The sequence below is a fragment of the Hakea prostrata genome, chromosome 3, assembly GCF_041222555.1.
Source record: "Hakea prostrata isolate BN-2017 chromosome 3, UWA_Hpros_2, whole genome shotgun sequence".
Classification (NCBI taxonomy): domain Eukaryota; kingdom Viridiplantae; phylum Streptophyta; class Magnoliopsida; order Proteales; family Proteaceae; genus Hakea; species Hakea prostrata.
Window position 1 is genome coordinate 16,628,394 of NC_142602.1, and position 11,892 is coordinate 16,640,285.

The window sequence follows — 11,892 nt, forward strand, 5'->3', positions numbered from 1 at the left end:
AGAACAACCACACATATGTATAGATTTTTTTTTTTGGTCGACATATATATAGCTACAGAAGGATATAGAAGAAGACAAGTAACATTATTTGATGGGAAGGAATGATTTCTCTTCTGATCTTTAGCAGACAAAACCCATCAGCTCCCACCAACCAGAATTTCATAACAAGCCTTATCTGATATATGCAATCAATGCAACACGTATTTCTTCTACTGTAATCATTCCATTTTGGCTTTTCAGATTTATAGGTCACCATTAACATATTAGGACCACATCTTGCTCTCTTTCTATCTCTTTCTCACCAGTACATTTAATTGTGGTGTGTGTTGTGTTGTCTATATGCTTACAGAAATCAGTTCTGGAAAACTTAACAGCTTCTCTGAACTCTTCTTCTCAAAAAGCATGGAGGAAAAGATCTGTATCATATAACTCAAGCTCAAGCTCAAGCTCAAGCTCCAGCTCTCACATGAGGAAGATGGGTTTTCAGAAGAAGTACTATGGAAACTCAGAAATCCCACCACACCTATACACTCGAGGAGAAGATGCTGAACGCGATGAAGCCTCCGCGTCTCTCAACCTACGTGGCCTCTCTAAGCTCATCCTTCCTCCTTTGGGTAGATCCAGTTTTAATCAAACCCAAATCAAGCCTAAAGGGAGAATCATCTCTCCCATGACCTCCAAATACAGGTCTACTCTCTTTCTCTCTCTCTTGGTAGAATTCATGGCATGTCTCTCTAAATATATCTATGCATGCATGTGGAGCATCTTTATAAGTTAAGTTTTGATTGTAAAATAATTGGGAAGAACCATAATTTACTGTAGTATTATAGAAAGAGAAAAGCTAACTGTAACCTGTTTGTTACAAAACTCTCACAGAGAAAAAATGAAGTAGCTTCAGTGTCAGGAATATATGTAACATTTTAATTTAATACCATACCCTTTTGTATAATGCACTTCACTATAGGGAGAGCATGACATTATCAGAGGGGCCAATGTCAGCATGCATGTACAAAATTATATGATAACAGGTGAAATTTGATCTTTTACATGAGGCAGGACCCTCATTTCGCCCCACTGTGTTTTGAATGTAAGTGTTATATTCCTATTTGGCTCTTCTCCTTGGAGAAAATCTCCCAGTTAGTGCCCAATGAATTATACGATTCTGTCATGTGTAATATTCTAATTTAAGGGCTCTCATTGGATTTATTTTAGTCCTTGAATTAGAATATTATACATGGCTAAGTTCTACACTCTCCGACCTACTATACATAGCCTCATGCAACACTTTTTTATAGTCTTGAATTCTAATTTTAACTTGACAAAGCCTACCAGAGAGTTTTTAAATCATGATGGAAATATTAAAAATAATATAGTTTTATGTGGTTCCTTATTTGGTTTGAGACCAAATAGGTCGAATTGATTCAATGGTTTTAACCACAAAAGCTCAAATTGAACCCGAAAATTCTAACCTTTGAGAACCAAACCAAATCAATTTAATTCAATTTCTATTTTAATTCATCCTAAGCTCATGTATGTATAGTTTTCCTCAATACAAGTTGCACTTAAATTTATTTCTCCTGAAACTTAATATTCAGGTGTTGGGAGACATTCATGGCGGTTATGGTAGCTTACACTGTATGGGTTTACCCGTTTGAGATTGCATTCATGAAGTCCTCTCCAAGAGAAGGACTCTTCATATCTGACAATATTGTTAACATCTTCTTCATCATCGACATTGTGTTGACATTTTTTGTTGCACACATCGACCCAAGATCTCAGCTTCTTGTTCAAGATTCAAAGAAAATTGCCTTCAGGTTGGTTTGATTTCTTAATTTTCTTCTCCTACCCAATTCTTGATGAATACATTTTAGACCGGATCAGGGATCTGACCACTAAAGTGAGTGGTTCAAAACCGGTCCGGTTTACCTTCTTGTAGGCACATCTTGGTTGCTGGTAGAACAATTCATGGATGGATGCTATTCTGATCAGGTACCTCTCAACATGGTTTGTCATGGATTTGGTTTCCACAATCCCATTCGAGGCCATAGGATACTTGATTACAGGAAAAAACAGTGTTTCTTACTGTCTCCTTGGAATGCTGAGGTTTTGGCGTTTAAGAAGGGTGAAGCAACTATTCACAAGGTGACTGATTTCTCATTTATCAAGCTCAGTTTCAATTTCATTTGCTTCTTGGGCTTACATGTCTAAGTTGTTCAGGCTTGAAAAGGATATCAGATTCAGCTATTTCTGGATAAGATGTACTAGACTTCTGTGTGTAAGTTGTCTCCAACCAATCAGACCTGTTTAGTAGCTTTCAAACAGTCTAGAAACCATAACAAAAGCTTGATGCAGGTAACCATATTTCTGGTACATTGTGCTGGATGCCTCTATTACATGCTAGCTGATCGATACCCAGAAGAAGGGAAGACATGGATCGGAGCTGTGATTCCAAATTTTAGAGAAGCCAGTATTGGAATCAGATACATTTCTTCCCTTTATTGGGCTATGACTACCATGACAACAGTTGGCTATGGTGATATGCATGCTGTTAATTCTAGGGAGATGATCTTCAACATATTCTACATGCTCTTCAATCTTGGCCTCACTGCCTACTTGATTGGAAACATGACCAATTTGGTAGTTGAAGGAACCCGCCGGACAATGGAATTCGTAAGTGAAACATTTTGAATCACAGCATCTAAAGAATATCTACTTCCCTCTGTATTTGATTAACTCATTTAGCTATTGCAGAGGAATAGCATAGAAGCAGCTTCTGTCTTTGTATGCCGGAACCGCTTACCTCAGAGGTTGAAAGAACATATATTGGCTTACATGTGTTTAAGATTTAGAGCCGAGAGTCTGAACCAGCATAAACTGATTGAACAACTTCCAAACTCAATCTGTAAAAGTATCTGTGAGCACCTATTCTTACCAACAGTGGAGAGAGTTTATCTCTTCAAAGGAGTGTCAAGGGAAGTGCTCTTGGAGTTGGTGAGAATTTTGGATCTTACAGTACATATATCCCATCCCATCTCATCAATACCAACATCTAACTGTAAGTGTTTCAATGATCAATCAGGTTGCAAAGATGAAGGCTGAATATCTTCCACCAAAAGAGGATGTGATAATGCAAAACGAATCACCCGATGATGTTTATATTGTAGTATCAGGAGAAGTAGAAATCATTGATTGCGGTAGGGAAGAAGAATGGGTTATAGGTACACTAAGAACTGGAGATATATTCGGCGAAGTTGGAGCACTTTGCCTTAGACCTCAAAGTTTCACATTTAGAACAAAGACATTGTCTCAACTCTTGGGGATGAAGACAAGTACCTTGATGGAAGAAATGAAAAACAGAGAACTAGACTACATAGTCATGCATAAAAACTTCCTTCAGGTAAGTGATGACATAGAAGAGTTGATTGATCCATTTGCTATTACAGTAACTAAGAAATTGTGAAGTTGACTTACAAATTTCAAAATGATGGATTATTGCAGCACTACAGGGACCTAAAGGATCTGAACATCAATGATTCAATGGAAAAAAATGAAGAGTGTATTAGTGGAGATCCCAATATGGATGCCAATCTGTTGGCTGCTGCAAGTACTGGAAATGCTGCTTTCCTAGATGAGCTTCTGCAAGCAAATGTAGACCCCAATGTTGGAGACTCCAAAGGAAGAACTCCATTGGTAATTTTCTTTGAATTCTCAGAACTAGCAGTGATATGTGTTCCTCTATCATTGTCTTTGAAACAGATCTCCATATCACCCATCTATGCCATTTTACTGACATTTTGACTTCATCAGCACATAGCAGCATCAAAAGGTTATGAAGATTGTGTCCTGGTTCTCCTCAGGCATGGCTCCAACATTAACATACATGGTAAATAATAAAAGCGTCCACCAATTCAAGAATGATTTCTTTCCAAATCTTTGATGAGAAATTTCTTCCTTTCCCCATATGCCATGATAGCCTTGAGTTTTACTTTTGCTTATCTTAACATCTTGAGCCTCTCTCTTGCTTACCATCTTCATAAAAATGTGTAGATGTAAATGGGAATACTCCTATTTGGGATGCAATTTCCATGAAGCATCATTCCACTTTTGGGATCCTCTACCACTGGACATCCATTTCTGATCCTCACATTTCCGGTGATCTTCTATGCACGGCGGCCAAGAGAAACGATATTTCTACAATGAAGGAGCTACTGGAATACGGGTTGAATGTGGACTCAAAGAACCAATATGGATCCACTGCTCTTCAGATTGCTAAATCTGAAAATCATGTAGACATGGTGAACCTCTTAGTGATGAATGGTGCAAACCTGGATGGATTTCCAATGGATGCAATGGCGAAAAAGCAAGAGGTCGAGACTCTACCAGATAAGACTGTTGAGAGGTATTTAAGGAGAAAACAGAAAGAAGATGATGAGGGGAGCATATCAAATGGTAGAAGCTGTTTAAGGGTCAGCATATATAGAGGAGAAGCCATGTTAAGAAGGACCACTACAGGGAGACTCATAAAGTTGCCAACCTCCATAGGAAGAACTCAAAAATATTGCTGGTAAGACACCTTCCTTCATAGGCCCAAAGAGGACCAATTTTGACTTGAGGGCCCAAAATCAGTGGCCCTGGACCCTACAAAAGTTACCCAGTAGCTCTTATTTGGTCCAACCCACAGTGAAGAGATTCCCTGTCTCTTCACAGTTGGGTAGAGCCATTAATTTGTATTAGTCTTGGTCTATGGCAAAAGCCATATAAGGTATTGATAGATGAACTGTAATTTAATTTTAACTAATTTTTTTTTAACAGGAGAAAAGCTTGGTTTTGATGCAAGGAATGCAATGATAATGAATGAAGAAGGTGCAGTGGTTGACTCAATTGAAGTGATTAGGGATAACGACAAGCTCTTCATAGTTAATGATGAAAACTTTCACAGTTTAGCTTAACACGCTTGTTTTATTTAGTGAGATCCAGATCAGTACAGATGAAATTTTAAAAGTAATTAACCTGCTACCTTATAAGGAATTTTTGAATTTTTAATATTCACTTCTCCTCACACACCCTTAAATTACTATGATTATGTGTTTAATACATGTTATTTAAACACAGACGATGCTAACTTTGTATAATTCTACCTAATATTTTAGATTTACTTTTGTTTTATATTTTTATACTGAGTTTATTTTTTGTATTTTCTCTCAATCTATCTCATTTTAGAATACTTACAAATTTCATGTAAAAATTAAACCAAAACTCAAAAGTTGTTGCTGGTTCAATTTTGGATTGCCCAGGCCTTGCCCAACTAAGGATTTCAGTGAACAATCTGATCTCTAGTGGATCTTTCGTCAGGAGGACTCAAACCAAGATGAAGTTCTGACTATATATATAAGAGAAAAGAAAACCAATTGATCTTGTAGGATTCCCAAGAAATTCTTTAACTGCTTCAAGAAATAGATGAATTTGAAAAGATTGGGTTTTGAATTTATTAGAAGATGATTCTAGAGGCATTTTTTTTGCATATTCTAAATACTTGAACTTGTTATGAAACTATGCCTATTCTTTTCCAGAAAACGAAAATGAATATTGCCAATTTTGATAGAAGGAATCATTTCTTGGTGTGGATCCCACTAAACATAGATAAACTCTTCTCGCAACCTAGATCAAAATAAATTCATGTAATACCATTTTTCCTTAGATTTTAGGTAGACACTAAGGTGTTAAAAGAAAGAAAAGAAAAAAAAAAGATCTACTGTCTTATTATGGTTTAATTGCAAACTATATTTTAGTCATCTTACTTGTCCAATCAATAATATTATCAAAACTGCAAGAAAAAAACTCTATTGTAACCAAAAGAAGGAAGGAAAAAAACTCCATCTACCTTAAAGTACTCATAATTATCAAGATACCCTCTAGAATGATGACATAAGATCTCTACATATGTAATATATAATCACATTAAAAAAAAATTTAATCAAACTCTTTTTGGGCTAGGTGACTATAGGTTGGCTAACTTCCTATCCTATTCCCCTTCCACCCTACACACCCCTACCCCCTTTTCCCTTTTGTCAAGTCTGTCAGTTTCTTAGCAAGAAGCAGCTTATAGCTGATCGCTTAAACCAAATGGAGTTTTCATAACTTCACAAACCAATCAGAACCTTCAGATTATGCATGAAAGAATAGCTAGCTGATCAATTCAAACAAGTTTTTAAGTGGGCATCTTAATAATTCTCCAAGTCGGTATCAACAGATCATCCCTGGAGATCTCACTGTATTTGTCATCTATCTCCTCTAAAACATGATATGCCACCACCATTGTGACATTGGAATGCACAGTTGTGCACATTATAAGCAAAGACCCTCAGTATCTGGGTGAAACTTTCAATCACAAATTCACAATCATAACCATAAAAGACCATAAGTCAGGCTCCTCACACCACCTATTACCCTACCACTGCTATAATTTATCAAATTTACTATTAGTGCTCAACTGAGAAGCTAAGTGTTACCTTCTTCCCTCCCTCTTTAAGAGGAGAAGAAGGTATAGACTAGGGTAGTGGGTAACAAAAGTGATCTTCCTGTTGAATTGAATGAAAAAGCAAACCTCCTGACCATCAATGTTAGTCAAAAGAACAAGAGGGCTTAGGGCCCAAGATAATAATTGATCCTTTCTTCCTCTCATAGCATCATGTCCCATCTTCTTCTTCTTCTTTCTTCCTTTCTTTCCGATGACTAATGCTACCTAGTTGACCTTTTTTTCCTCAATATTCTTCTAGTTACACCTCATCACATATGTATATGGTTGATCCCTCCAACAATTCTATAATCCTTTAAAGATTTTCTTTCCTTCTTTTGGTTTCCTTCTTATCTAGTCCATCTGTCCTTGCTTTGTTAAATCTAGCAATTTTTAATCCTAAGACATAATAAATAGATCTTCATCAAGTTGGTTTTCTTAAAACCCATGTCAATAAACAGGTGGTCCTTTAGAAAATGTGAAAAGAGAAAGATAGGTAAGCGTGGGTGGGTGAGTAGGGAAAAGTGTTTTTAATGGGTGAGATGAGATGACCCATTCTTTTGCAGCTACAGAATCTTAAATATGTCTTCTTATTAGAGCTTCTGGCCTACATGCAACAACTCATCAAGTCATGGCCCCAGTTGATTTATACGTGGTAATCACACAGCATGAAATGACAGAAACACTTTGATGATCTATAACACTATTACAGAAAAAGCAGTCACTTAACTTCATTAAGGTTAAACTTGGATGAAACCCATTGGATTAATATCATAAAACAACTGGACAAGACTTGCCAAATCAAAATCCTGACATACTGATGAGCTGATTGGATATACTTTTCATAATTCCATTGTTAGTTTTCCCCTGTTCATAAACATTCATTCTCTTAGACTGGACCATGCATTGCAGCCAGTTGTTCTCATCTAGGATCATTAAAGGAGAAAAAGAATTATTTCCACTAGAAAAAAAAGATCTCTTAAGGTATAAACCACGCATATATAGGTGGGAAAAAGGCAAGCCATGATGAAACCAACTATTCGTTTATGTTGAGATCAATGGACCCAGTAGTTTAAATGATATAATTGCTCTCTTGTATCTCAGTGAGTAGATTTCAATCACTACTTACTGTAGCAACTTCACTTTACAGTTTATATGGAATGGGGGTACAAGTAAATACAGTTGTTTAATTTTTACCAAAGGAAAATACCCTTTTTGGGATTTTTAACAAACAGGTGGTGTGCGCATTCATTTTACCAGAAAGCTAGAGAACCCCTGTGACTACCATACATGTCCAAGCAAATATCTCAATACCATTTTACTAAATCTGTGGTTGGTCATTTCTCTCTTTCTGATGTTGAGATGTTGCCTGTTTGATTTTTGAAAAGGATTACCCTTTCTAAAGAAGGAAGATTCTTGCTCAAGTAGTAAATATACCTGTGGTCCATATCAACTAAGAAAGAGCTTCTTATTAGGCAATGCACATTCAAGGGACTTCGATTTCATTCATATACAACAAATACCATGTGGAATGTGTATATGTTTTTTCTATTTCCTTCTCTTTTTCCCCCCTTGCTAACATAATCTGCATTCTCATCTTATTCCCTTCATTCATAATTCATCGATTCACTAAAATCTTCCCTAGTGTCTTCACGTTTCTAATGTAAATTCCAAGTCTTCATCTTTCTTTATTTTTATTTTCTTTTCAAAGTTGGGTTGAACAGATATTCATTGGTTCTTCATTTTCCGATGAAATCTCAAAAGACCAACATACTCTCAAGCATTTAGTTCTTCAAAAACCCACGAGCACTCTACAAAAAACTAAGTAAAATAAAATACTAAGCTCTTCTCTTCCACCTAGAAACGCTATGAACACTTAGCACTAACATCACCTAAATTAAGGAGAGAAAATATATGGTGGTCTGCAAAAGAGCTAGAACAATGCTCCCTATAACTTGAATACAACCATAACCATCTGATGCATCTATCTGATCATCAAAACAGATATTGACAAAAAGACCCCAAGATCATAGTAAACCCAAGTATGTATCTTCTTCTAAATCTTTTTGCAAGCACCCAAGAACACTGTTTTGAGGATCAATGAATCTGTGGGCTTTGTGCAGTGTAAGGTTTGTAGGGAGCATCATGGGTTCTAGGAGAAACCAGAAAAGATATAATATCAAAACAGAATGTTTGGGAGGAGCCTAAAAAGAAGAATTTTCTGCCTAGTAGAAAGATATAAATCTCAATACAAGGAATCCCATCATGCATTCCCCTTTAATGAATCAAAAGTAAAATAAATTAGATTATTATCTAGGAGAAATAAACCACAAATTTCAATAGAGTACGATGGGGGAAATCAAAGAAGGAAAGTCAGTTGCTCGAGGAAGAAAAAGAGGATTGAAGGAAGAGCACTTAAATTCAAAAGGGGAAATAATGCTAGGAAAAAATCAAAATGGGAATTATGAAAGAATGAAGAGAACACAGTCAAACAGTCAAACTTAGATGACCCAAAATTTACATGCAAGTTGCAACTCACACACACATATCCTGATATCCCCCTCTAGAATGACAGCAAAGAATTTTCCCACATTTGTATATATAAGTGTAGTATACTTCTACCCATATGCATTCATTGCATCTCCCTCTCATTGTGTCTCTTTCTCTTCTCTTCCCTGGCCCGTATTTGCTACTGACCTCTTCAGAAAGAAGGTTTAAGGGGAAGGAAATATAGAGAGAGAGAGAGAGAGAGAGAGAGAGAGGTTTAACGTGGGAGAACCCACGAAGATTGTTACTATTAGGCTTGAATTTTGTTCTTTTCACTTTGGTTTTTAATTCTCCTTTATTTCTCTCCCTTTCACTCCATTAAACAATGAAAATGGCAGATTCCCAATCATCCTTTCTCCTCTATAGGAAACATTCATCATTGCTCCCAGCCACCCTTTTTTGTCATGGAAACCTGAGCTTTTAAGTAATTCTCTTCTTCTTCGCCTCTCCTTCTTCTTCTTCTTTGGATTTAAATATCTCCTTTATCACCTTCTTTCCTTACCTTATTCCCCAACTTTACGATGGATCCTTCATCCACCACGACCTCTGTCAATGGCTTTTACTCGTTCATCACTCGTGGTATTGACGATCTTGAACGCTCTTTCCTTTCCAACAACTTCATGTCAATTCAATTCCTTCAAAGGGTTCTCTACTTGCTTCGAACCTTCCATACCCAATTAACAATTCTAGTTCAGAAGCTTCATTTACCTGTGGGAGAAAAATGGTTAGACGAGTACATGGATGAAACTTCTAGGCTTTGGGAAGCCTGTCATGTCCTCAAGGCAGGAATTTCAGGCATGGAAAATTACTATTCTGCAGGAGCTGAGGTTGCTTCAACCCTCGAGGGTCATCGTAATCTGAGCCCACAGCTCTTTCGTCAGGTCAATTTTAATCCTCAAAGAATTCTCTGTTTTTTTTTTTTTCTCTTTGCTTTCTGATCAAAACCCATTCAGTTTTTTTTTTTTTTTCTTTAAATGTTTTGACGATACAGATTAGCAGGGCAATCTCAGGATGTCGCAGAGAAGTTGTGGGTTTGGAAGAAGAGAACAGGGCTTTGATGGAGAACAGAATCCAACCCCTGTCTCTCAGGTTGGATGAGAAGGTCTCGATTGAATCCAGACTCAATGGGTTTTATGGTTTCCGCGCCGTTCTGTATGCAATGAGGAACGTGAGTTCACTTCTTCTGATGATCTTGCTCTGTGGATTGGTTTTCTGTTGGCCAGAATCAAGCTTCAGACGAGGAGGTTATGAGGGTTGCTTGTTCTTTGGATCGGCTTTCATGGTGTCCATGTCAAGGTTACAGCAGAGAGTAGCAACTGAGATCAATCGGATCGATGGGAGACCAGGGATCCTTCTGTACGAGTTCAGAAGGGCAAGGGTAGCTATGGATGAGCTTAGAGCAGAACTCGAAAAGAGGGTTACTCAGGGAGGAGTAGCAGACTCTGAATCTGAAGTTGGAATACGAGAATGTGTAGAAAACTTAAAGGGCTCTTTTGGGGTTCTGAGATCTGGGATTGAAAGCTTCATTGGGCAGCTTGATGATTTCTTCGATGAGATTGTTGATGGAAGGAAGAAGCTTTCAGACATTTGCAGTCACAGGTAGAAAGAGAGAGAGAGGGGGGGGGGGGGGGGATGTTAAATGAAAAAAGGAGAAGAAGAAGAAGCAGTTGTTGGGGGTAGTTGATGTGTTTAGTGATACTTTACTTTTGCTTGTACTTTTTCTTGTGTTCTCTTTGTTTGCAGCTACTACAGTTGAAGATTCTGAAGATGTAGAAGGGAGCTTCTTTTCTTCTTCTTTTTGAAGTGTTCTGAAAGGAAGAAATTTCGGGAAGGAAGATATCAAATCAAAATGGGGTCTGAATTTCATGGAAGGTAACATCGTTGTCCAAGAGAAGCAAGAACAAGAAAGAATATCAGATAGAAGCTTCAACAGAAAGCCTAAGAAGTATCCCATGACCCTCTCAACTCTCTCACTCAAGCAAAACAACCGCTTTCCTCTACTTTGTGAAAGGGAATATAATATAATATTTTACATTTTAAAAAGAAAAGGAAACGAAGCTTCTTTCTTGACTTCTGATTACATTGTCACCAAAACCAGTCATTAGAGACAAATCCAATATTAGAATGTATGAATTTTGATAACAGAAAAGCAAGTTAGCAAAGAAAAAGAAAAAGAAAAAAAAAATCCTTTTCTTTCTTTTCTCTGTGGTCTTCTTTACCTTTCTTCACTTACTTTTCCTGTTGGTGTTTCCTTTTCTTTACTCAAAATCTTCTTTATTTCTGTTTCTCCTTTTTGGTGGGTTGGAGAACGGAGATTGGAGAGGGATGAAGCTTTCAAAATCTCTGCTTGTTCTAGTGAATTGCTAATCATTTCATTTGTGAAATAATGATGAAAGAAAGGGAACTGGTGATTCCTGGGTTTGCTTTAAACTAAAAAGCACTTCCTTTGAAAGCAATGGAATTGATTATGAAAGTTTCTCAACTCTCAGAACTCAATAACTTCCTATAAGCTACAAGCCTATAATTTGCCTTCTTCCCTTATTTGTCACTCTCACTCTGCAACTACCCCCTCTTGTAACAGGGAAGAAGAAAAACAAGTGTTTGTCTTTCTGTGTATGTCTATGAATGTGAGAGAGAGAGATAGAAAGAGAAAGGGAAAGAGAAAGTGAGAGAATCAGAGCACAGTAAAGTTTGAAACTTTTGAGGGATAGGAGCCATGGAAAAACTGAAACATGATAATAACTCATGATTACATACATAGCAAGTTGGCATTGTTTCCACCATCCAGACAAGGCTACCCTGTCTGTTCGGCTGTATATATTCAAACAATT

At 37.1% G+C, this 11,892-nt stretch overlaps 2 protein-coding genes across 2 annotated transcripts; both read left to right on the forward strand.

Moving 5' to 3' along the window:
* Positions 1–376: 376 nt before the first annotated feature.
* Positions 377–5,172, forward strand: LOC149021226 (potassium channel AKT2/3-like). Its single transcript, XM_089149489.1, is given in 12 exon segments — positions 377–687; positions 1,596–1,814; positions 1,990–2,142; positions 2,218–2,275; positions 2,353–2,670; positions 2,752–2,991; positions 3,080–3,397; positions 3,499–3,690; positions 3,808–3,883; positions 4,048–4,541; positions 4,543–4,564; positions 4,813–5,172. Coding segments are annotated over 12 exon segments (2,448 nt in total). The 5' UTR covers positions 377–466; the 3' UTR covers positions 4,950–5,172.
* Positions 5,173–9,356: 4,184 nt separating this feature from the next.
* LOC149021227 (uncharacterized) lies at positions 9,357–11,255 on the forward strand. The gene is made up of 2 exons (XM_089147070.1): positions 9,357–9,942; positions 10,053–11,255. Exons 1-2 carry the CDS (start codon positions 9,583–9,585, stop codon positions 10,662–10,664), a joined length of 972 nt encoding a protein of 323 aa, XP_089003196.1. The 5' UTR covers positions 9,357–9,582; the 3' UTR covers positions 10,665–11,255.
* Positions 11,256–11,892: the final 637 nt, after the last annotated feature.

Bases quoted from the DNA above. Each gene is read 5' to 3' on its own strand.
- LOC149021227 (XM_089147070.1), top strand. From the start codon at position 9,583: ATGGATCCTTCATCCACCACGACCTCTGTCAATGGCTTTTACTCGTTC. The intron at 9,943-10,052 runs GTCAATTTTAAT...TTGACGATACAG, and splicing joins GCCCACAGCTCTTTCGTCAG to ATTAGCAGGGCAATCTCAGG.